This window comes from Epinephelus fuscoguttatus, linkage group LG17, assembly GCF_011397635.1.
Source record: "Epinephelus fuscoguttatus linkage group LG17, E.fuscoguttatus.final_Chr_v1".
Classification (NCBI taxonomy): Eukaryota; Metazoa; Chordata; class Actinopteri; order Perciformes; family Serranidae; genus Epinephelus; species Epinephelus fuscoguttatus.
In genome coordinates, this window is record NC_064768.1 from 36,810,469 (window position 1) to 36,837,218 (window position 26,750).

A 26,750-nucleotide genomic window follows, 5' to 3' on the forward strand; every position below is an offset into this window, starting at 1 on the left:
TCCAATAGCTGTTGAGATATTTCACTCTGTACCACAGTGGTGACATTGCCATCCTTCTAGCCGTGCTGCTAACGTGTCTAACATTTCGACAGTAACGTGTCCTTGAATGTCTCACCACCTCCACCTCCAAGTGACATGTTGTTTTTGGTTATTTGGATGAACCCTTTAAAATGTCAATCACAGCTGTAATGTTTACATCTAATAAACCAAACAGGATCCATATCTGCGCTCTTTAGCCGTGAAGCTGGCATCTTGACACAAATAGAAAACGCCCCTCCTGCCAATAAAAACCAAACCTGATGGTATTGCCTTTCTCACTGTCATCACCATGACTGGAATACATGTGTGTGGAAATATGAAACTGTTACTGCTTCTCAGGTCTGTGGAGGTGCCTCCTGCTCTTGTCAGGCCACACACTCCACTCCCAGACATCAGGCAGGAGAGATGGAGGGCATTTTGTCTGCGCCGCTGCTCTGCAGATCACATATCATGAGATCACCATTTCGTAAAACAATCCGGCAGTTCACACCTTTTTCATCTGACCCCTCGTAAAGTTTCAGGATGACTGCTTTTTGTCATGACACAGTAAGACATGATTAGATTTCCAACAGGAAGGTTAACAATACAAGTGTTTGAACAATTCTCTGCGTATCCTGTGTTCCCAAAAGATCATCATAACCTGATTTACAATGTGTCTGACTGTACTATTGTCCTCTCTCCTCAGATGTCCTGTGTCCTAACATGAAGGTTCAACCTGATCGCTTTAAGCCCAACAGCACCAGTTATGGTCTTGAAGAGGTTCCAGGTATGTGCAAACTGCTGCTTTTCTAACGGCGACACACAGCGCTGGCAAAACTTGTCAGCCACAAAGTCAGCTCATTGTTTTTTAAAGCATTTCCTATACACTCCCACATTCAGCTTTTTTTACATGAAGAGAAACTTTTTAGATGCATTTAGACAGTCTTCACTCACAATTTCCTCCGTTTCTGATTGAAAACGAATTGATTTTATTCATGACTTGGAAAGTGCTACCTTCCTGCTGCATCCATTTTCACCGTTATAAAAACTCAATATACTTGCAAAAACCAAACTGCTGACAGATTTGACTTTATCCACATTTTTTCTCTTTACGTCACAGCTAATCATTTTGCAAACCAAGCTGCTGTGTTTAAGAAGTACTTTGTCTATAGTTCCAGGCAGCCATTGACTTCCATTCATTTTCATATGGCATGACAATAAACTTCTATGAATTATGTTATCAATTACACTCAATATCATGTTACAAGGGATGAGCGAGTACACAATTATCTTTATCTGTTCGACCAACAAAATTACCTGTATCCATATCTGTACTCAGAGTGGGCGGAGTCACCACCTAAAATGGGTGGAGTTTAAACCGGCTACTGGTTGGAACCATCTGGGAAGTTGTTATCTTAAATCAGGCCCCAGAAAGCGTGCCAGAGAGTCCCCAAAGACTTTTCCCATAGACTAACATGGGCAAAGAGACATCAGTATATCAGTGGCTACATTTTTTGAGCATCACAGCCCCGACAAATGGATTTGTTTCACTGTGAGGATTGGATCCCTTTGGTCCGATAACATTTCAAGAGTCTAGAGGAGCCGCATGACTAAATCATTTTATCCCCATTCAAGTTCAGCTTGGCTGACAGAGTCTCTGGTGCACTTCCTCTTTTGGCCCAAAACTCTGAGTACTTTTAAACCCTGAAAGTGGAAGGTTTTTGGCTTTGTGTGCCGCTGAGCAACCTTCATAGGAATGAACAGTGCCCTGCCTCCAATGCTGTATCCAGTTCTCATCCATGTTTTAAAGCTGACATTGATACGGGTTGATCAGAAGTTGCTGTACTTACTATTCATTGGAAAACTATTTACAGAACAGCTTCAGGATTGAGCTTCTGATCATTTTTGATCACAAGAGTAGGAGACTGAACACAGCTACCCAACGCAGGGTTGTACTTCATCACTAGTGCGGATATTTACACAGTTTACACGGATGATTCTCATATTCGTAAAACGTACATTATCCATACTGGATACGTGTTTCATCCGAGTATCCTGGTCAACCCTACAAGCTAGCCATTTTCATCATAGTTGGTCTCCCATGTCCACTTTTTGGAGAAAGGCTGTTTGCTTTATTGCTGAGAGAAGCCTTATAAATTAACACAGAACTATCTTGTTTATTAAACCCCCAAAATAAAAGTGTGAAAACAACAAACTAGCTGTTTCCCCTGCTTCCAGTCTTTCAGCTAAAGCTAAACTAAGCTAAGCTGTTGCTAAGAGCTTCGTATTTACGTTACGTGTTCCGACCTGGATGTGAAGCAACTGCAGTCACACACATTGTTTGGGTTAAACATGAGCATGTTACAGTCCTGGAGGATTATTAATGTGCACCTCCTCCTGTACTGCCTTAATATGCACATTCAGCACATCCAATGCATCAAAACATTGTTTTCTAGTTGGAGCCGCGCCTCGTTTTCAAACTGTATGGTTTGACTAAAATGAACAATGACAGCAATATAGTCCACGATGAGCAGCGCTAAAATCAACCTGCGTAGTTGTCCCTCCATTGTGACATTAGAAAGTGTCACATTTATCTTGCAAGTGTACTCTTCTTCAACGTTTGCTTTACTTCCTGGATTTTTCCCACATGGAAATTCTGACCAATCAAGAGCAGCTTTCTCACACAAGGCGTTTGATCTGGTCCTCTTGTAAATGCTGCCGTGAGAACACGAACCAACTTTGGAGCAAAATTAGTCCCTGATTAAGACCAAAGCAGACCACTCTAGGTCTGAAAGCACCCTAAGTGTATTTACCAAAATGTCAAACTATTCTTTAAAGAGGGAACATTTCCAAACACTCTATGTTGCTTTAAATACAGCTCTTATTCTGTAGTTAAGTGGCTGAGCTAGTCGTCCGCTAAGTGAAGTACATCACTAGTCCTCCACCATCTGAATGTTTTTATTTTCTTATATTCCAAGCTGCTGAGTTAAAGGTTTCTCAGAGCTCTTGAATAGCGTTTCACCAGAAAGGTCGGATGTTGTTTTAAGAGTGTCTTTTGGGGGATCTGAGTTCCTGTCTGTGTCTCCCACCCACATCCAACACGCTGAGAGAAAAAACAGATGCACTGGCATGACTGTTTGGACTCCTGCTACGCTGAACTTCACGGAAAGGGAAATGTCAGAGCGCTGAAAGCTGTGTTTTAGAAAGTTTGACTCTAAAGAAATCTGGCTGGCACCTTGACACCTGATAATCTGTGTCAACTGATAAGAGCTTTTTATAGCAAATTACTGACATTTTGCTGATGGACTGCGTGACAGTATCTGTGTTTCTTAAGAAATATATTCTTGACAGGCTGTAAAGTCCTCTATGAAACATTTCATGGGTCACTGAACAGCATCATTATTTCATGATGGAAGTGGGCATGTAAATGAGAAATCCATTTAAGAAACAAAACAGAATAATGAACATTCATCCACAGTTAAACAGTCCACCCCCTGATTTTTTTTTAGGTTTGTGGGGCTGTGGATCCTAACCCAGCATGAGGCAGGATTCACCCTGGAACAGTCACCTGTCTATCACAGAGCTGAAAACTTAAACAAGCACATTAATCAATCTAACCTCCATGTCTTCAGACTGAGAGAGGAAACCAAAGCACCCAGAGGAAATCCACGCAGACATAATATGCAAGCTCCACAAAGACTGGAGGTTCAGTCTGTCTGGACTTCCGCTATAAGGTTGCTGTGCCAACTCAAGCCCTCAGGAACTTGAATCTAATTTGACATAGTGGCCGAATGTGGAAATAAGTCTCTCACGTGATGTCATGGGGCTGAAAAAGACTTTTTCCCATAGTCTACATTGTGACAAAGAGGTCTGTAAATCAGTGGATACAATTTTTTGAGGGTCACGCTCCCCACAAAATGACTTGTTTCACCAACACAATTTGATCCATGCGGTCCGAGAACATTTTGCAAGTCTAGAGCGCCACACTTGAATCATTTTTATCCCCATTTAAGTTAGCAGAGGGCTAAACCGGAAGTTTAGCAGCTTGGCCAACCTAATGTTGTGTTCACAGCAGGCACAAATAAAACAATTTGCACAAGTTAATTACATGTAAAGTCAATGTAAAGACACAATTAGACATAAAGTCCCTTCGGCTGGCACATTTCGAATGATGTAAAATATTTGAATTAAGCGGCGAGATGAAGTGAGTAGTGGGATTTTGGCAATCAGCATTGAGATCCTCCGGGGACGTATGACACTGAGGATGTACCAGCAGAAGTTCATTAATTGATTCATCGATTTCATGCACGTATGAAGTGAACAACAACACAAAATATTATGCCGTGCAAACTTGCACGAGTGACTCCACACGAAAATTTGGCACTGAATTTGGCGTGAACACAACATAAGTCTGTAATGTGTTTGCTCTTTTGGCTCCAGGATGCGAAAGATCTGGGAAATTTCATATCAGGGAAATTGAGCTTTTTTGGCTTCACGTGCCACTGAGCTAGCCTGGAAATCCAGACCCAAATGTAGAAAGATTTAGGGTCTGGCTATGAGTAATGCAAATGGCCCAACTCGAGGGGCGGCACCAAGCATGCATTTGAAAATATCACTGCACGCAATTGGCTAACACTACGAGCAATCAGAACAATACACGGGGTGACGTATCCAGAGCTTAGCTACCAGCGGAGCTAACTGGTAGATTAGACTCTTGCCGTATCCGGTCAGCAAAACAGCAAAAACGTCCTTCTTGCAAAGGAAAGATTCGAGCGCCGTCTTCTGTTCCTCTTTTAGAGAAAAAGTCAAGTCTAACTCGTTCATTGTAGCGGCCAAAGCCGTTTCAAACACCTGGTGTTCATCCGTAGCCATCTTGCAATGTTTACTGACTGATTCTGGACTTCGTCGTCACAGCGCTGTCGTCATCTGTTTAGCTCGCCTCTGGCCCGCCTATATCAGATACACCGATGTGATTGGTGCAGCTCAGATCCAACGGCATGGGTAATGAGCATCATTACTGATTGCCAGAGTGACTCACTGAGCAAATTCAAATTGTGCTCTAGTGAGAACTCTGGATTTCCAGGGTACCACTGAGCAACTTTTATCAAAATGAACAGGGCCCTGCCTCCAATGCTGTATCTCTTTATTAATCCATGTGCCAACCAGCGAGCCAAAAAGTAAAAGAAAAATATCAAAGAATATTGAAAACAGGGTGATATGTCTTTGTGTTATATTGTTGTATCAAAGTTTTGCATTGTCATACATCTATGCTGCATTACTGGATGTTGAAAACTGATGTAGTAATAAGAACAATAATTCCATCTCAGTTGTGGAAGATTAATTTTAAATATTAAGGTGCATATAATAGATATATCACTTAGTAACTTTTCACCACTGAAGCTGAATTACTGTTGCCCCAGCTGGTTGAGCAAGCTTCATCAACACAACTTCGGAAATTCTCAAAAGTTGTTTCTACAAATTGGGGTGACGTTTGGGTCAAAGTCAAAGAACAGCCCATAATGGGTGATTTGGCAGCACAGAGTATTAGCGTGTGCTTCTGATCATAGCTGACAGCTTCACTTCCCACTGTCGAGACATATTATCAGATAATCGCCATCAGGCAAGTGCTAATTATGCTAATTATGGCTTTTCCACTAAACCGCAAAGGAATTGGAACTTTAGATAAATCACTGAAACCCACTCATGTTTTCTTACTCAGATGTACGACTTTGTCAGATGTGCTGTAAGCACTCTAATTGGAGTAAATCCTTTTGGGCTGCGTTTTGTTTGTCTTTCCAATCCGAGTCCTGCTCCACAGGGAAATTATATGAGAAAATCTTTTCTTGTAACCAAAAGCTAGGTTATTGAGGAGTACGCCATAAATATACTGTACTCTACACTGATTTATATTTCTTTTACATTTGGCTACCAGCACCACAAATGAAATGGTGCTTCCTAAGATTTACTAGTCACTATAATCTATATATATCCTTAGTTACTGTTATGGTGTAAGGTTACCAATTTAGAAACGGATTATTATATTGCATCAAGTCCCACAGTTTGGTCCCAGGACCACCGGGAGAACATGAAGAGGCCACAGCAGGTACCCATTCAACTTTGGCACAGTGAGAGAAAGTACAGGTGCAGTTGGCGTCTAGGCATAGTAAGGGGGTGTGGTGAGAGCAGAGTCTGCGAAGGGGTTAACAGTTTCCTGAGCCTGTAAGTGCTGGGAAAGCACTGTTTTTAAACTCACACAGGGGACACTGTTACAAATACCATAGACATAATTAACCAAACTTGACATAATATGTGTACCCTGCAGTTATTAACGCTATGATGTATTTGACTAATGTGTTTTAAGTGAATTTCGTTTATGTTTCCAGACACTATAGCAGCGCTAACTGTACTCATCGCTATTAGCCTATGCTTTGACTATGTGCTATGACCAGACCCCCAGGGAAGCTGCTCAGCTTTGCTTCTAATTTTTCCCAGTGGCCACTTGTGGTATTGCAGCCAAAAAAGCATTTTCCCCAGGATTTTCCCCATAGACCACCATTGTAAAAATACACGTCTGTAAAACTGTTGACAGGACAAACAAAGTCAATATGACTCTTTCTATTATGAATTTTTGATCCACGATGCTTTTATGTTTGTAAAACTTTTCTCCAGCCAAGAAAAGTGATTTAAACACCCATGATGTCATCACAATGTAAAGTCTATGAGCTGAGTGGGAACCTGTAGGCTGGGCCAGTGCAGGAAATGCTACTGTGCATATTCAGTGGGACACATATCATGGAAGTAAACCCGAAAGGTTAAAAACTTGTTTTGGCATACATGCTCGAGTAGGTATAGCTGCAGCTGGAGCTGCCATATCACCCACCCACATATATGTAAGTACGCGATCAGCCCCCTTCGTTCCTTGGCCCGAAAATGGCAGCCCTGAAGAAAATGCTAAGTTAGCCTTTAGCTAGCTATGAAGTATTAGGTTAAATGAGAGGTGGTTAAGTTTAGGATAAGGGTACTGAGAAGGGTTACATCTTGTGAGATGAATCTCATCTTCATGTTTAATGAATTATAAAGTGGATTATTGCTACATTTGGACTGTTCACTAGAATGTCTCATTGTGGCAAGGACTGGATAACCATCATGTTGGTGAGCTTATTGGTGTCTTAGTTGGTGTCTTATATTGGTAGTGGATGTGGTTTGTAGGGGCGTGTCATGTATAGGCCCGTTTCCACCGCAGGAACTTCGGGGTAATTTTACGGGGCCGGGGCCGTTGGTGCGTGTCTCCACCGCAGGAACCACCCCCGAAGGACAGAGTTATGGAACTTTTACAGGGGCTAAACAAGTCCCTGCCTCGGGGTAGGTACTCAGAACGGGCCCTAAACACTCCTGGGTGAGGCTTGGAGATTGGATTGGATATACTCAAGGCAGGATGTGACGTCAACAGAAAGCGACAAAATATCCACCGCCATGTAAACGAAGAGACACGCCAGAAACCCAGCAACCACCTCAGCTCCTTCCATGTTGATTATCATCTTTCTTATGTCTGCTTTCTTCTTCATACTTCTGCTTCTTCTTCTTCTTTGTTGTTCTTCGTTTGTTTCTTTGCCGCGTCGCCCCGGTCAAAACGGTTGCGCAAAGATTACGTCACATCCAGAACCCGGTAACTTTACAGGAACCTTCCTCCTACTCTGCCCTCTCAGTGGAGACACAGCGGTTGAGAGGGCCGAGCGAGAGGATGTTCCTGTAAAGTTCCTGCCCCCCAAATAGTACCAGGAACTTCTTCAGTGGAAACAGGCCTTATGCTAAAAACGTAATGTGTCTGCATCTATGCATGTCTCCATGCGCCAGGTGAGCAACTTCACTGAAATGAATCTTGGTATTCTGTGTCTGGTTATTATTTTACATTGACAGCTCTGCAGCCTCTAGAACTACAGATCCTTGGAGGCTCACAACTTTTTAACTAGTGTCTAAGCAATCTGACACTGTTTGGATAAAGTCTTAGATCCTTTTTGTTTAACCAGGAACAGCCCTGGAATTGCTGTCACTAAACCAACCAGACTCCATTTAAATGAACAGTAATTTTAGCATGTAGAGAGGCAGCATGTTTTCACAGCTAACTGGGTGAATTAAGGGTTTATTTCACTTAAACCAGAGCTGGTGATTGTTGCAACAGTGGAGAGGCAATCCAAGATGGTTTCCGAATTTCTGAATTTTATTTTGTTGCTGTTGAATTTAAATTATAGTGTTGTAATTACTATTTATTTAAATGGAGTTTTGTGCGTTTGATGACAGCGATTTTGGGGGTAGTTCAGGTTAAACACAAAGGATCTTACTCTTTACCAAAAATGTCTGTCCCTGCAGAGAATAACAATCTGAGCCTGTCAGTGGCAAAAACACTTTCAGTGGACGTAAATTGACAATGCAAACCTGCCCTGAGTGTTAACATTGCAGCCTGGCCAGCTTTCGTTATGTGACCTAGCTACCTCTACAGCTGGGGAGGGAATTTTTAAACTGTGTTGCGGAGCTCTCTCTCAATACTTGACCAAATTCAAAACATGTTATTCCAATTAGACAGAAAAACATGGTAAAATAGAGTCCAAGTAAAACAAAAACACCCTTAAACTCTGGATTTGTTTGTTATTTGATGTGCAGGAAGCCACACAGCGACTCTTCAGCATGGTAACGAAAGCTTTGTTTCCCCCTCGGATTAAAAGGATGTGACGTTTTGTGGGCGTGCCCATACATACAGACTGTCCCTATGAAGATGGTTACTGATTTTCTCTACCTATATTACTGCACAGACAGTTGTGTCATAATCAGGTCTGAGAGCCCATCCTGCATTGGGCCCCAGACCGCTGTTATCAAACGGCGGTTTGAGGTCTGAAGCTCCCTGACATGACAAAGACGTCCGGGGTTTTCCCAAAATGCAGTGAGTCTGTTACTGTGGCCTCGCTTCAGGACATACATTGTCAAACTTATTTGGGTAAAGAGCTTTTTCCAGATTGTGGTAAGCACATAGAGTTTTTTCTCTACATGCAGAGGAGTACTAGACAAACAGTATTTATCGTCTGTTCTCCAGCAGCTCCTGTAGGCTCCCACTTATAATTACACAACAAATGTTCTCTTCGCTGGTGAGGCGAGAGCGTAATTCTCCGTGAGAAATGTCAAGACTATTTGCCACTGATTATGATTTGACAGCCAAGAGACCTGCGGTTTGAGTCAGACTTGTATTTATCATAGGCTGTCTGGTCTGACCCCTCGGGGTACTGAGCACACACAGGAGGCTGCAGAGCGTCTCTGGGGCTCTGAGCTCACTATCTACTGCACAACTGTTGCCATCTGCTCTGATCAAAAGAATGCTGTGTGTGTGCCTTTGCCTTTTCCCAGTCAGTGAACTCATCTGGCTTTTCCCGCAGATCACCCCATTGGTCGTTTTTGGCTGTCCAAAATAACTTTTTGGGTTGATTATACGCTATCCACTGCCAGTCCAAATTACAGCTCTGTGCTGAGATGGCCCCCAAACAGCCACAGAAACGGCGCGGTGAGCGAATGTGCACGATGCAAGCGTGGTGACAAAAAGAACCGAGGCCAGCAAAAGTCACAGCTGCACGGCTTCCTCGAGCAAACCCTTCAGTGAGACTGATGAGCAGCAAAATATCCCCTCAGTAAAGCATCACTAAGGCTCAAGTCACTCAACCTTTTTGTATTGTATAAACTTTTGCTCTGTTTCAAAAGCATGCAGAACCCTCCTTACAATTAGCTTCATGCGTTCTGATTGAGATGCTGTGGTTTTGCAAGTATGAGTGTGTCCTTTGATTTAAACATATAAAACGTTGACACTTCCACTTGAAGGGGGCACCAATGCATTGTTTTGCAAGTCACAAGTAAGTCCTAAGTCTTTGCATTGAAGTCCAAAGTCTATACCTTTGAGCGTCGAGCCCTTAACAAGTCATGATGCGCTCTTTTCCAAATATAATGTGATTTTAATAGTAGAGTAATGTACTAAATGTACAAAAAATCATGAGAGCTTTCTAAATTATGTACTTATTTCTTAAAACAGGTTAATTGGAAGTTGTTGCGTCTCTGTCTGGAATTTTTGACCCTCGTGTTTTGGATACTGCAATTTCCAATTGTTGTCCTCTACATGGTTTTTGTACAGGAATACAATTATCTTTGGTATCATTTTTTCCAGCTGGCACGCAGTAATGCAGCGTTCATTCTCTCTCTCCTGCAAAATGAATGAATGCTGTCAGATTGGTTCAGCGACAATGGATCAGGAGAATTAAGTGACGACTTGCTGGGAATGAATAATGTTAGTAGATTCAGGAAATGAAATTTTTAAATAACATACTTTTTAATCTTTGACCTTGGAGGAAAGCATCAAGTATTTTCAAGTCAAAAGTCTGAAGTCCAAGTAAAGACACAAGTCATGGTGTTAAAGTGCAAATAGAGTTGCAAGTCGTTTTTTGATTTTGTCAAGTCTAAAGATCCCAAATTTGTGACTTGAATCCTCAACTCTGCTGTTTGATATGCTAGCTCTCTAACTGATGGTCTCCCTGGCCTTTGTCTTACTACAAAGCAAGCCTGTGGTAATGCTATAAAAGCTATGCTGCTCCTTTGTGTAAACTACATCTTAATGTATAGATCAAGCTTTAAATTGTGGGATAAAACTCCCCTTATTTCCCACATTGATACTAATCTGATGACAAAAGGACACAAGCAACAAAAGAAGAGGAATCCAAGGCAAACTGGATGTCTTGTATTTTAATCCAAAGCAGAAACAGCACCATCTACTGGCCAGTAAAGGTATCTGTTTAAGATGCAAGTGCATGCATGGTGTCCAAAATGAATGGAGGTGTATGAGGAATGTTTATTCATATACAGAGAATTTTTCCCCCGTGGTGAGTCCGTAGTAATCAGTTATCCCTGACAATGCATCTGAGACGGAGTAGCTGTGAGGACTGATGACTGCTCCCCTCAGTTATTCAGTCTGTTCTGATGCTCTTGTTTTTAATGTTATTTTTTACTCTGTTGCTAATGGCGTGGGGGCAGCCTGTGTGTCTTGCCACCTGTTTCCAGGCTATTTCTAATGACCTCCACTAAGCTTTGGCCAGACTCTCACATTACCACCTTAATGTTCCGGTTTCCTCTTTGGAAGATTAGTGCACTGGTGTTCATATTCCCAGCGGAAACCTCACATCTCATAGACTGTGCTGCATTACTGAGGCCATGCAGGAATATGTCGAGGGTGTCCTCATCCTGTTGGCTCACTAATGGCACAGTCTGCTTTCAGTAGAGCTCAACGCACACAACATAACCACCAGCTTTCAGCGAGATCTGCTGGACAAACTGGCAGCATTAGTACTGTACAGGCTCTCATCCTTCTGGCATTGCCATAGCTACAGCGTTTGTTTGTTGTACAAGGGAGTGCCCTCTCTAAACCACCTAAATATGACCTGTGGTTACACCACTTCAAACCACACACTGCAGGGCAATGTACACACACGTGCACACACTCACAGACTCACACACAGACCTTAAGAGCGATGGCAACATTTTTTTTTACCTCTGGCAGCGAATGAAACAAATGTTGAGTGGCCAACAAATGGCTCTTTTTTCCAGTTATTCAGTAATATGGCATTTTTAATCGCTCTCCAAAAAGCCACAAACACAGCGGCTGCAGGGTGTGGTGGGACTGACCCAATTAAACCGCAGTATACCCCGAGAAATCTGACAAAGCCATAACTCAACCTCAAGACTTAAGAGCCCTGTGTGCTTATTTATGTGTGTGTGTGAGAGACTGTCTTGAGTCCAACTAGGCTATGTTACTGTGTCGCTGCAGGGTTTGACCTGATGGACTACTTCAATGTGAGAGATATTCTGGGAACCAGAGTTGATGAAGGCCAGAGTGCTTACGTTCGCCTCGGCACCATGCCCATTGTACAGCAAACAGAGTAAGTGACCACCCTGTTATACTGCAAACAATACATTGCACATTGTCTTCTAAATATTTGTAAAGATGTAACTTGAAGTCACGACTAGAGAAACTTGTTAGGGAACAGCAGGGCAAAAAAAAAAAAAAATACTGTTGGGCCCCTACAGAAAATATACAAAACTTTTTGCTAACTTTTATAAAAATTACCTTTTGTCACTATATCCATGCAGAGCAACATAAGACAAATAGTCTAAAAAAATCTTGTTCCTTTTGCTCCTTGTGCATCTCATGGCATTTGCTAGAATCTACCAAGCAGCAAACTCTGAGGCTGAAAAATGAGGCCAGTGCAGGAGTGCCAAAAACTGCAGGTCCTCTAACGGCCACTTGACGCTGGCTCTAAAACAGAGTCAGTCCCCATAGACTCCCATGTAAAATGCCTAACTTATTGCAGAAATAAACATGCCTGCAGCCTGGTGCAAAAACAGTTCTGGGCTCTAAAGCTAAATTCAACATTGATTACAACTGCACAGGTGGTGAATGTTTTTAGAACTCACCCATTTACATTTTATCAAGGTCCAAAGTTGCATATATTTAAGGGCTGGGCGACTTGCGTAACAGGCTGTCTTCAAGGCATCACCACAGTCTATGAGTCAGATCCACCCCTCACTCCTTCCAGCCCGTTCTCACTTCAGAGCCGTCAAATACCGCCGCTTTGTCAACACCTGACGCCAAAAGCCACCTTTCACAGCCATATGATACACCGCTGGGTTTAAGTTGGTAACATGGCTGAACAAAATCTTTGGTGGTGTTATGATATGCTGCTGGTCGGCCGTACGTCAGGTTAAATCTACATAATATAGGGAGCAGTAAAGTCGTAAAGAGCGGATGGCAGGGGTGGTAGATGGGTCAACCAAACCCTGGACTTTCATCCAGGAAGCCAGTGTTCACTTCTCATATGAATGTAGAGCCAAACCATGGTGTTTATTTCTAAACCTAAGCATGTGCTTTTGTTGACACGCCATCTTTGGTAGCCGCATCCCAGAATGTCAACAGCAGACGCAGAAGGAAACCTAGTGCGTAACATATACACGTGAAAGACCACTGACAAAACTGCGACATGTGACAGCTTGGGATGAAAATACATTGCTCCTCCACGGCTCCAACCTTTTGTCCAAATATGGTCACTTTTGGCTCTAAAGATGGTGACAGCCTAAATGCCGAACTCTAGGCTTCAAAACAGCATCCCACAAACAAATGTGTGAAGCTACGTCTATTATTTAAAGAGTCTATGGAATCAGATATGGTTAAAGAAAAACAACCAATCAGAGCCACAGAGTCTCTAATGCAGCTGTCAATCATGTCAATCGCTGCTCATGCTTACATGAATAAAGATTCTGCTACTGCATTTCATATTTCTTGCCTCAAATTTTTTCAGATACATATTTTAATGTACTGTTCAGCTGTAAAATGAGAAAGTTTGTAACCCGGCTGCCATGTTGGAAATAGTTTGGGCAAAATGGAGCAAAAATTTCTCATCTGTTTCTGAAAACATCTGAGGAGAGAAATGCAATGCAACAATGCAGCAACAAAATCTCGATTGATATTTGATCAGTGCTGCCAAGTTTGACAGTTTGACCACAGCAGTTCACGGGCAGTCATTGGCAGTCATTGCCACATGTCCTTGGCTCTGATTGGCTGTTTTCGTCCATGTGCAGGCATGTAATTAGAAGCAGTACAAGGAGGCAGAGGAACATGATTATCTGTCACATGTTCTGCTGTGTGAATAAAGTGACAGTTTCCACAAATATGACAAAAAGTTATTTCATAAAAGTTACTAACGTCAGCTTTGATTAAATGTATAATGCAATATCACTCTATCTAGGAGAGCAGGACCAGTATATACAAAGTGGTTTCTAGGTGAAACACAGACTGTTTGATTTTGCACGTTGAAGTCTAAACAGTGATGGGGTCACTTCAGCTGTGTGTTTATCATACAAGTACAACAAAGCACCGTTTATGTTAGCAATAACCACCTGCTTTTACTCTGCAGAGATGTGTTTCCCCAGGGGTTGCCAGATGAGTATGCCTTCGTGACAACATTCAAATTCAGGAAAACCTCCAGACGGGAAGATTGGTACCTCTGGCAGATTTTTGACAAATATGGAATCCCACAGGTGGGTCAGCTGAACGTAAACTGTGATAAATGCGACTGTTACTGAATGTGTCTGGATTTGGCTCGGCTCACCGACTCTTTAGATCCTTCTTAAATCATAGGGCGTAAAACATGGAAATTGTGAGTTTACCTCTGTCAAGCCAGATACAATTAAATCCACAATCATGATCACGATGTTTAAATCTTAAATTAAAAGCTAAGATTTCAGACAATGTCTCTAAACTCTGTGTTCAAGACTCTGTCTTGGCTTCACGTGACTGTCTGCTTGTGTCCTCCAGCTCCTATCATTAACATTTTCCTGCCTCTGACTTGTCAGGTGTCCATCCGCCTGGACGGTGAGAACAAGGGAGTGGAGTACAATGCTGTCGGCCTGACAAAAGACGCCGTCAGAGCTGTGTTCAAGAGCCCTGATGTTGAGAACCTGTTTGACCGCAACTGGCATAAGATTGCCCTCAGCGTGGAGGCCAAGTCTGTGTCTCTGTACCTGGACTGCAAACACATCGAGACACTGCCCATTGAAGACAGAGAGGACATTGATATCCAGGGCAGGACAGTGATTGGAAAGAGGCTGTATGACAGTGTGCCCATTGATGTGAGTCTCAGCCCTGCTTATGTGGTAGTTTAATACACTCTGTAAGCAAAGGTTATTTTCTTGAGGTTGAAATGTTCATCTGTTGTTTGTCTGTGTCCATTTAGTTTGACCTCCAGAGGATGATGATTTATTGTGACTCCAAACATGCAGAGCTGGAGACCTGTTGTGATATACCCAACGGACCTGTGAGTATTGGAAGCAGTGTCACAAATTTGACAGTTTCATGAAGTAGTTTTGGTTCTAATTGCAAGATGTCTTGTCTTTATCCAAACAAAGTTCAGAGGGTGTGAATGTAGGACTGTATGTGCTGTAAATTAAGACGTACAAGATGAGACAAAACAAGATGAAAAAAGACAAGACGAAACAAGACAAGACGAAACAAGAAATGAGGAAACAAGACAAGACTAAACAAGACAAGATGAGACGACGAAACAAGACAAGACAATACAAGACGAAACAAGACAAGACAAGACGAAACAAGAAGTGAGGAAACAGGACAAGACAAGACAAAACAAGACGACGAAACAAGACAAGACGAGACAAAACAAGACTACACAAGACGAAACAAGAAATGAGGAAACAAGACAAGACAATACAAGACAATACGAAACAAGACAAGACAAGACAAAACAAGACAAGACAAGACGAAACAAGAAATGAGGAAACAAGACAAGACAAGACAAAACAAGAAATGAGGAAACAAGACAAGACAAAACAAGACAAGACGAGACGACGAAACGAGACAGTACAAGACAAGACGAAACAAGACAAGACAAGACGAAACAAGACTACACAAGACGAAACAAGAAATGAGGAAACAAGACAAGACAAGATGAGACAAGACGAGATGGGATGAGATGAGACAAGACAAGATGAAACAAGAAATGAGGAAACAAGACAAGACAAAACAAGACAAAACGAGACGACGAAACAAGACAAGACAAGACGAAACAAGAAATGAGGAAACAGGACAAAACAAGACAAAACAAGACGACGAAACAAGACAAGACAAGACAAAACAAGACTACACAAGACGAAACAAGAAATGAGGAAACAAGACAAGACAAGATGAGACAAGACGAGATGGGATGAGATGAGACAAGACAAGATGAAACAAGAAATGAGGAAACAAGACAAGACAAAACAAGACAAAACGAGACGACGAAACAAGACAAGACAAAACAAGACAAGACAAGACAAGATGAAACAAGAAATGAGGAAACGAGACAAGACAAGATGAAAGAAGAAATGAGGAAACAAGACAAAACAAGACAAGATGAAACAAGACAAGACAAGACAAGACGAAACAAGAAATGAGGAAACAAGACAAGACAAGATGAGACAAGACAAGATGGGATGAGACAAGACAAGACAAGACGAAACAGGACAAGACAAAAAAAAACAAGACAAGACGGGACAAGACAAAAGAGGAGAAGATGAAACAAGACAAGACGAGACGTAAGAGGAGAAGATGAAACAAGACAAGACAAGACAAGACAAGATGAAACAAGACAAGACAAAACAAGACAAGACGTAAGAGGAGAAGATGAAACAAGACAAGACGAGACAAGATGAAACAAGACAAAACAAGACAAGACAAGACGTAAGAGGAGAAGATGAAACAAGACAAGACGAGACAAGATGAAACAAGACAAGACAACACAAGACAAGACAAGACGTAAGAGAAGATGAAACAAGACAAGACAAGACGAAACACAAGACGAAACGCAAGACAGGACAAGACAAGACAGAACTGTATTTATCGTGAAGGACATTGCTGTGCAGCAGCTGCAATACAAAGTTAGAGAAGTGCAATCCAACCCAATCCAATCCAGCTTTATTTCTTAAGCACCTTAAAAACAACGCCAGCTGATACAAAGTGCTGTACATCAAGAGTAGATAAAAATAGTTGCATATATTTGCAGATACAAAGCGTGCAACATATGAGGACTAAAACTAAATATAAACTAGATAATAGTAAGGTGCAAAGTATAAAAATAGCTCACAGTACAGTTAAGCACAGTAAGGTGCAAATAAGTGACACCAGTTCCTACAATATACCATAATATATGAGATAACATATATAAGAACTGCATTTATGTTTGTTCAGCAACTCAAGACTAAGCATAAAAACATACTTCACAGTGGTAACGTTATGGTATGGTGTGAAGGGATTAATACCATCTTTTATATGCAAGTAAACGTCATACTGATTAATAACAGTGAACTATTAATATATAATGCTACCTGTGATTTCATATATAGAAGTATTCATTTAGAGCCAGCGTGGACAAATGGACCAGAGAACACTGCAAACACATTCAGTAGTTCAGTGAGTGCAAGAACAACCTTAAAAATAAAATAAAATAATGATCTTGCTCAGATTTCCTGCATCACTGAGGTTGACATGCCAAAAAAACCACATCACAAACAGGAAGCATTATCGTAATTGCACAGCTTTGTTCAGTGTGACTACTGATATAACATTAACAACTTAACAACTTGAATAAAGTACATTTATAATGTGTTCCCTCAGCCGAAAATCTGTGTAGAGTGACGCTGTTTCCAAAGGAGATGATGAGTTAAAGGCACTTTTAGCTGGTTTCAAGACAAAACTCAAAACCCTCCAAGAGAAGCCACTGAACACCACCGAACTTCTAGTGCTGTTTTCAAATCCTTCTCACTCTGTCTTTAAGCTAAGATAATCACTAAAGCCAGATGGGTTCAGTGCTCATCACATAGTCCTGACAATTATTTTGGTTTGATGATTAATTTTAATAAATAAATCATATCATTTCAGTGTCCCAAGAAAGTTGTTACGGAGGCGCCCCCTCTGCAGATCCCCACCCCGACACCCACCAGTTTGGAGCAGCAAAGAGGCCCTCATGTGAACTGTTCATGCCCTGCAGGATCTAAGGTAACGCCAACTCATTTTACCAGACTTTCACAGATGAGTGGGAATCCTTTTGTCAAATGGCTTTCGAAAGACGTCTGTATTTTCATTTCTCACAGGGAGAGATCGGTGCACCTGGTGTTGCAGGTCCCAAGGGTGAAAAGGTCATCTACTGTTGCCTTTAAGTACTTGCTTGTGTGTGACAAAAGACTCCAGTTTCATTTTGTTTCAAAGTTGTTTGTTCGACTTTTTTACTGTGTGAATGTGCGTTTTTAGGGTGACACAGGCCTAAAGGGCGCCATTGGACCGCCTGGAAACAGAGGAGAAAAAGGAGACTCTGTATGAAACTTAAAATGTGCACATTTACAAGTTTTACTTTTAATGGAGAGATAATTGAGTTTCAGCACATCATGTTTATTTCACACTGCATGCCATCCAGCTATTATCTCTGCTTTTCTTCCCGCCTCGATAATAATTGATCCTTATCGATTAATTATTTGCAGGGCAGAGCACTCTCTGTCAAAGGTGACAGAGGTGAGAAGGTAAGTACACCTGCTCTCTCTGATGCTGCATGAGCATCATGTTAACCCAAATACACGTTTGTGTCCGTGCATATTTTATATGCATGTAAATCCGAGACCCTGTTTTCTATTTTCTCTCTTCTTTTGTCCTGTTTCTTTTTATGTTTGTCTTTAATATGGTGTTCTTTTCATTATCTTACCTTTGTTCTGTCAGGGAGTGGTTAGGGAAAATGCTCAAACAGCTGTTATTGTCAGAATTACAGGACAGGTTACCACAGAGGATGTGTAGCAGGGAGGGCAGGCTTATGCAGACGCCCACCCAGTCTGTTCAAATCACAGCCTCCGCTGCCTGGCAGTGCCAGCTGGGAGTCTCACGGTATAATTTATTCCTTGAGACAAAATCCTCTGCATGCATCATTCAAGCTGTCCAGAGAGAGACACTTAAAATGGCCACAAAAGGTCTGGAAGACGAGACGTGGTCTTCGCTCTTGTGTTATCTGATCTGGGTTTGATAGTTTTGAGGATGCCTCTGTGATTCTGTCGCATAAAACAGGTGGTGTGATGCTGTTGTAACTTCAGTGAAGCAGTCAGACAGACAGCCGAACTCATTTCATGATAAATTGATTTCCATCTTGTAGTTGTTGCTGCTGGAAACGTTGCTTTGATAAAACTGCATTAAATTAAGCTTTAATGCAGAGCATCCCTGTTGCTTTTCTATTTCTTTACTTTCTGCATGAGCATCTGTCTCCACTCTCTCCCAAAGAAGGCTGCAATTTGTTGCCATAAACTTCTCCAAAGCTGATGCAAAGACATGACGTAAGCCCGCTCCACGCTGTGGTTAAAAATGGCTATGTCGGTCATCCAGTCGCATGGGGTGAAAGTGAATTCATCCGGCTTTGATTGCTTCTAATTGCATCTTTAACCGACAAGAACAGGCAATTCCCCGTATAGCAGTGTTGTTATAGATAATGTCTTCTTCGGGCGCAGCAGAGCGGGGGCCTTCCTCCTAATCTCTGCCATGAACGAGATGTCGTGTGTTAAAATGATATAAGCTCCTAAAATAATTAAAGGGCAACCTTCTGTGACTTGTAAAGTGGTTTATGAAGCAGAGGGAAGTGTTGCGGTGGGCAAGACCTCGTGGTACTGTGTAATTTAACAGCCATTACTTTTCACTCAGTCCGGCTTTCCAAATCCGAGGGACTCCTTGGCGTTGCATGTGACATCAGTGTACACACAAACCAAAAGTGCAGCACCGAAGACAATGGAAAGCCGTTGTTCCTTGAGTCTCTTGATGTACGACCAGACCATCGTGGGTCTTGGTGAAGACGATGACAGCTTTTTGAATATTCTGGCTCTCAACATTTACTCAAAAGTTTCTCTGTGTGTTTGTGTGTGTATCTTGACTTGTGTAACTTAACTTCTGTATTTATGTTCCATCAAACATTAATTAATCGCTAGCATTTGTTCAGTGTTAATCCTCCACCCACCGCGTACTAAACCACGTTCTGTGATGCTACCAGGTTGATGTTCTGACAGCACGCCATCGTCGCCTGTATCTCCGGCCATCCTGCATGCTTGTGTATTACACAACAGCCAAAGTAAACACCTGCCTTCTGTTTACAGGGTGATACAGGGAGGATAGGGTTGACAGGTCCTCCTGGACAAAAAGGAGAGAAGGTGTGGCACTTGGACCGTGGATGTGTGGCGGACATCTTTAATTCGTTAAATCTTAAAGTCAGAGTTTACATACTGGTGTTGATTATGTGTTTCCAATCATCTGACAGGGTATTGGTGGTGTGCCAGGGATTGATGGCTTACCTGGAGACAAAGGAGACCAAGTAAGAAGTGAATGTTTTCATATTTCAGTCAGGGGTTTGTAAGCAAATATACGTTTTCATCATTTTCTTTTTTAACAGGGTGACGCAGGACAGGATGGTGATCCAGGTCTGCCAGGTCCACCTGGACAAAAGGTGTGTGAACGCAGTCTTCCCATTTTTTTTATTCATTAACGGGACTGTGCACACGCATTTGGCTCGTCATAGTGTTGATGTAGGGAGAAAAAGGTTTAGCCTTTGTCATTCTGGTTTTGGCAGTGATCTCAGAGAGGCATTTGTTGTGTTATGTGGGCGTACATACGTTTTTCTGGACAATTACCCCTCAGCTTGTTATCGATTTCCTGTGAAGAAGGGGGCAGTTTGGTTGGCTTTCCCTTGGATGAGGCAGCAGCTGGTGAAAGAGCCACGAGGAGGGAGCAGGGAGCGGGGGGGTGCTGGCTCAGGTTTGACCAATGGACTGTGACAGACTGCCCGACCCAGGACTGGAGGGAATGATCGCCCCCTTTTGATACAACACAGGTTACTCAATTAGTGCAATGCTGCTTTCATGGCAGAGAGCTGAGACTGTGGATGCATGTGAAATACTAAAAGGAAATGGAGCTCACCTCCTAGCCTCAGCTTTGACCTGGTGTATGTTATAACAACTACGATGTGATGTGAAATTACCATAAACACAACTTCAATGAGGAAACCAAAATATGTGTGTAACACTGGCAACACACCAAGAAGCAGCGAAGTGTGGCAATACATTTTTCTGCAGCCAGGAGACATGTTCATGTGTCTCAGGCAGGAAGAAATTGTTTGTAACATAAGTCCACATGTCACAGAATTCACGGGACTCATATTCCTAGGAAGTTGGGATGTCCAATTTCAACTTGAACGCCCCCTAAAGTCAGTTTATTAGCACTTCTGTCTTACTTGTGTCTCATTAAAACAGCCATACAAACAGTTCTGTCCAACTTCCATTTGTAGACATGTTGCTACTGTGTTTGTATGTGCAAAATACAGTGTAATGTGTTACTATCAGCTGGTATCGCTAACGTTTGCTAATCTTGCCTGAAGTGGTGCTAATGTGTTCCATTTACCGTGGAAGCCCAAAGTCAGAACTGGAAGTTGCACATCTGAAACCCAAGATTTTGTTATTAATACCAGTTCTAACCAGGTTAGCCATTGTTAGCGATACCAGTTGATAACAATTTTGCGCACTGTACACTGTAGCAACATCTCCAAAGATAGGAGTTGGACAGGTCTGTGTGTGCGTGAATTTTTTAAGAGACACAGACAAGACGGAAGTGCTAATAAACGGTATATTACCACAGCTTTCACTACTGGTGATGCATGGTGTAGCCAGGTCAAATAAACACAAGAAGTTTGTGCTCTAGATAAAGGATCAGCACTCAGTGAATAACCTCCTAAGCCCTATGATAAGCTATTATGGCAAGGCTTAACTATACAGACCAGTGAGCAGTGATCACTAACGTGTCTTTGGGGTCATCAGGTGGGAACCTCCTTTCACCAGTGTTGCGTCTAGTTGGTCCCACGACACCTCCAGGAGGCTAGACAGTGATCTCTGGCGTCCCAGAGACACTCCCCTAATGCCAGGTCTCACTGCTCCCCGCACCGACCCAACAACCTCCTTCACCTCACTTACACATGGCTTTCTCTGCCCAAACAGCACTGCCACCTTCAACAAACCCAGGCCATATTGGATTTTGAGGTCGGGGCTGATTGGTTCCCTCCAACTTTCGGAGTTAAAGAAATCTGACTTTGGGAGCGTTCCAGTTGAAATGTCCGACTAGGAACTCAAAGGGAATGCATCATAACAACATAATGGTTTCCAACTTCTTGTGGTCCCAACTGGAATGTGATCATCTTGGGTGTAAGGTCACTCCCAGCTCTGACCTCTGACGTTTGAGATAAATGGCATGCAGCAAGATGCTGTGTTCCATTTATCTTGAAAGTTCACCTGCTTATGTCGAACACACATCAAGCAGTGGTGAAGTGCGGCCTGTGGCGAGCTATCATGCAATGTCTACGGAAAGCTGCAGCAGCTGCTCCAAGCTGCAGCTGTGTGATTCTTGGCGAAGTGCAACCAAACTAAAAGTTGAGTATAGTTAAGTGGAACTTAAAACAGAGTGCTCCAGGGACGATGTTTTCTGTAGGCAGATACTGAAGTTAGTGTCACCCTGGCTCCCTTGTTAAAAAGCTAACAGGATTTTTCCACTGCATTTTGGATTATTGCAGAAAATAAGTTCTGTGGCAAACAAACATTTATGATACTTACACGTTTTGTTCAACAAGTTAATCTTCACAGTTGAGCACCACTTTTATGAGTTTTGAAGCATAGATGCAATCGCCAGAAGTAAAAAGCTAACGTTAGGCTATAAACAAACTACACCACGGTAGCATGACTTAACACTAGGGCTGCCACGATTAGTCGACTAATCGATGACTAATCGACTATTAAAGTAATCGGTGACTATTTTAGTAGTCGACTAATCGGTTTGAGTCATTTTTCATAGAATAGTACTGTAAAAGTACCCCAAAATACTCTTACTGCAGCTTTCAAATATTCAAAAACATTCAAATATTGGCAGCATTACACACTCTCCCGTGACGGTGAACTAAAACCCTTTGGTGTGAGTATGAAACAAGACATTAGATGACGTAATTTTGGGGTTTGGGCAAGACAGACTGACATTTTTCAACATTTTAACACATTTTTCGATGAAATGGTTAGTCGACTAATTGAAGGAATAATCGACAGATTAGTCGACAATGAAAATAATCATTAGTTGCACCCCTACTTAACACTGACCCCACAGCGAGGCTGTAAAGCTGTATTCTCTGTGATGACGTTCTGTAGTCTCATTTAGCCACTTGTTAGCAACCACATTTCTTAAGAAAAACATAAAAGCGTCTCTCCAGTCTCTCAAGCTTGTGTTAACCACAGACCTTATTTCAGGCATCAAACCAAAAACCCTATGAGTTTGAGATGACGGAACTGGGAGTGCCAAAATGCTAACTCATTTCTGGGTTGTCGGACTCATTCCTGGGGCTCTATTATTACAGCCTATTTCACCCCAGCATGCACAGGTGCTATCAGTGACATTAAAGATGGCGCAGGTCTTTCTTTCTTTTTGTTTTTCACTGTCTGTATTGTGCATTTTTTCACCAAAGCCAAAAAACTAAGCTTTATATAAAAAAGAGCTGGGATAAAACATTTCTGTCTGTCTGTGTGTGAGGAAAGTGAAAGTGAGGTCAGAGGTCAAAGTTCAGAGTGGTCCCATGGGGACGTTGGGGGTCTTGTCACTGACAACTGCTGTTTCTTTTTCAGGAGTTCAGGTTTCACAGATGGTCAGTTACATTGATTCACCTCCGACTCAGCAGTCCCCAGTTGGCCTTCACTGTACTGCTGAGGAGCACTTTTGAAGAGCCATAAACTCGCACTAATAAAATGTTGTCACTTTGTGTTATATAGGGAATCCAAGGGGATCAAGGAAGTCCCGGCTCACCAGGACCAAAAGGTGTCACTGTGAGTATAATCTGAATGAACTTCTCCAAGTCATTGGCTAAGATCTGATATTGATTAATGATTAGATTTGTTTTTGGAATCCTATTGTGATGTTACTCTGTTTTGCTGTAGGGGGAAGCAGGTGTTAAAGGGGAAAAAGGATCTTCAGGAAGCAGCGTAAGTAACACTGCACCAGTTCTTTCATTTACGAGATTAAATCTGACTTGTTAAATGTGAACACGATGTGCCACATTCATAGGTTTTCTAACAGGTTTTCTTCTTGCTCGAGTGACAGGAGGGAGTTATATGTTTACTTTCCCCGTCCGTGTTTTCCCAGCACGTCCCGGGATTTGAACCATGTTAGATTCAACCTGTACAGAACAGGGATCCTAACGACAGGGTTAACTTCTGAGAGAGGCCATTCTTCTCAGAGGAACTGAGGACTGAGGGGCGTAATGGTGCAAACAGATGTGGCTTCCTTGATTCACTCTCCACACTTCCTGTCTGGGACCCTGTGAGGGCGTTTGGCTATAATGCAGCTCATTCAGGCCGAAGCTTTGTTGATGTCTGAAGTTTTCCTCTGAGCTGCTAACACCTTCCTTCCTTTCCCACAATGATGCTAGAAAGCACTAATAAACCAGTGACAGCTTATCTGCAAACATCACATTGGTTTAACTGAAGTGAAGTTGTCAAGATGTTTTTGTGATCGTGACTTCAGTGATATTACAAGTAACAGATTGAGCGGAAGGATACAGTAGACGAACCAGCTGCAACTCGTACTTTTGTGTCGTGCTGAGATGTCAACTTGAATTTGACCGTCTTTAACAAGGGGTCTGTATGAAGCAGTAAACATGTATTCAGTGCACTGATTACTTTGCCATATGGCATGAGGATGTGTAGCAGGTTCAAGGCACACTGAAGCTCCATTCAAACATGCTGATGCCAGGTTTAGAGCTGTGTGTCAGCCAGTCAGTCAGGAGGCAATATCCTGTAGGTGAAAACTGGAAAAGTACTTTACTGAGTAAAGCGATGAAGGGAATAGGTGGTTCAGAGGAGGCACCTGGGGTTGAAATCAGGGCAGTGTTTCCTGACTGAAAACTTAAGATGTGTTTTGGGTCATACATCACTTTCTGAATGAAGCTGCCCTCTATTAGCCATGCTAGCTGCGCGGCTATAGGGACGGTAATGTGGGCTAGTCGGGTCAACGAGTGCCATGACAGTTGGTACAGATATAATAGTGCCCAGAAGATGAACCTCTGCTGCCTTTATAGACTGAATCACAATGTTTATTTACAACAACTTCTGGGTAGAAAATCCTCACATCACGGACATAAAATCAAACAGGGCTGAACAGTGTACCAATATACCAGTCGGTTATAACAGTATAACTGAACAATAGAAGTATTTTCACCGACTTATCTGGTCGTCAAACAGCCTTTTCTGACGGGGAATTGAAGCCTTTTTTATCAAAGCCTCAAGACTCCATTGACAAAATTAATAATTTAGTAATTTAACTGAGCAGAACACTGAGTTGCTGGTCTACCGTGGTGTCCACTGGTTTTCTGTAAGGTAAACCAGAGCACACATTGAAATATAGCATACATTTACACTACTGTGGATTTTTTAAGGTGGCTAAAATACATTTTTGCTGTGATCCTATCCACAGCAGGACATTGCTTAGGTTCTGTGCCAGTATATTTGGTTTATCAAAGATGATAGAGAAGAAACGGAGAACATAAAATAAGGACAGCAGAAATGTCAAGATAGGTCGGACTACTCTGTTTTACTATATATCTATCTCTAAATGTTACAGTCATGACTGAAAATGACAACAGAAATCAACAAGTTGCCTATTTTACAAATGTCTGCAATTGTAATCAACTGCCATTTTTCTACCTGAAGTGACTGATGTTGTTAGCGTGACATCACAGTGATTCAGTCTATAATCTAGCACCACCAGAGGGTCATGTCATTTAGGTCTATCTGCTGGAATAGCTAGACATATAGCAGGGTTAGAAATTAGCACCAGTCACCAGCCAAATGCAAGTGGCTGCTAGAGCTGCTTCACTCATTAGCCAACAAACAATAATAATATATTGAGTGGCTGATAGATTTAATAGTCATAATTTGATAGTCAAATACATTAGGGGGTGTGTTTTATCACCGCTGTTATATTCACTGTATACAAATGACTGTGTATCACACACAGATTCTGTTAAAATGTATTAATTTGCAGATGACACAACACTAGTGGGGCTGATCTCTAGGGATGATGATACTGCTTATAGGGATGAGGTCCTCAGAGTAACTGAGTGGTGCTCCCTCCATAATCTACAGCTAAACGCCTCTAAAACTAAGGAGTTAGTAGTGGACTTCAAACTTCAAATTTTTAGGTACCACTATCTCCTCCTCACTTAAGTGGGGGGACAACTTGAGTTGCATTACCAAAAAAGCCCACCAGAGGCTCTTTTTCCTTCGTCAATTGAGGAAATTTGGGGTGGCCTGTAGGGGGTTGTTGCAGTTCTATCAAGCCACCATAGAAAGTGTCCTTACCTTCTCTGTAACTGTCTGGCATGGCAACTCTACTGTCCAGCAGAGGTTACAGCTAGACAGAATCGTCCACACTGCAGAGAAGATTATAGGCTGCAATCTACCCCCCATCTCAGATATCTATGAGGCCCGTATCCGACGCAAGGGTATGAAAATCCTCCTGGACGAAACCCACCCTGCCAACCCACTCCTAAATGTACTTCCATCAGGTAGAAGGCTGAGGGCCATTACTACTAAGACCTCCCGCTTATTGAACAGTACTTACAGTAATGTCATTAAGTTCCTTAACGGCTCTACGACCCTGCAGCAGTACCTTATGAAATTAGATAACTCCTCCACAGGATTTGAATAGCTTGAAGAGCTTTTATTTATTTTTATTCTGGGGTCAGACATTGTAAACATCCAAAGCTCAGTCCAAACCTGGGGGTGTTCTCCTCCGGGGAGATTTTTCTTTCCATTTACAGCATTTATATGCACTATTTTTAAGCCATTTCAGATTATAGAAAGCCTAAACATCTGTACATCATTTGGAAAAAACATGATAGCTGTCAAGGAAAAAAAAAAAACAGTTGAGACTATATCCTGTTTTGTATCTAAAGCTTCTCCAGCTGTCTTCAGCATTGTGAACCCACAACATAATAAATTTGAGGATAACTGATTTTCATTCCCGTGACCTAAAAGAAGGTAAAAATTTATCTGATGTTACTATTACC

General features: G+C 42.1%; 1 protein-coding gene across 1 annotated transcript in view; it reads left to right on the forward strand.

Moving 5' to 3' along the window:
- The window catches only part of col22a1 (collagen, type XXII, alpha 1), an 88,915-nt gene that overhangs the window by 11,959 nt on the left and 50,206 nt on the right, over positions 1-26,750 (forward strand). The window contains exons 5-18 of the mRNA XM_049601994.1: positions 725-805; positions 11,867-11,978; positions 14,010-14,133; positions 14,449-14,724; positions 14,829-14,909; positions 17,525-17,641; positions 17,737-17,781; positions 17,894-17,956; positions 18,121-18,159; positions 19,762-19,815; positions 19,923-19,976; positions 20,055-20,108; positions 23,455-23,508; positions 23,620-23,664. Of these exons, the coding sequence (XP_049457951.1) occupies positions 725-805; positions 11,867-11,978; positions 14,010-14,133; positions 14,449-14,724; positions 14,829-14,909; positions 17,525-17,641; positions 17,737-17,781; positions 17,894-17,956; positions 18,121-18,159; positions 19,762-19,815; positions 19,923-19,976; positions 20,055-20,108; positions 23,455-23,508; positions 23,620-23,664 (1,199 nt within the window). The remainder of the gene's footprint in view (positions 1-724; positions 806-11,866; positions 11,979-14,009; positions 14,134-14,448; positions 14,725-14,828; positions 14,910-17,524; positions 17,642-17,736; positions 17,782-17,893; positions 17,957-18,120; positions 18,160-19,761; positions 19,816-19,922; positions 19,977-20,054; positions 20,109-23,454; positions 23,509-23,619; positions 23,665-26,750) is intronic.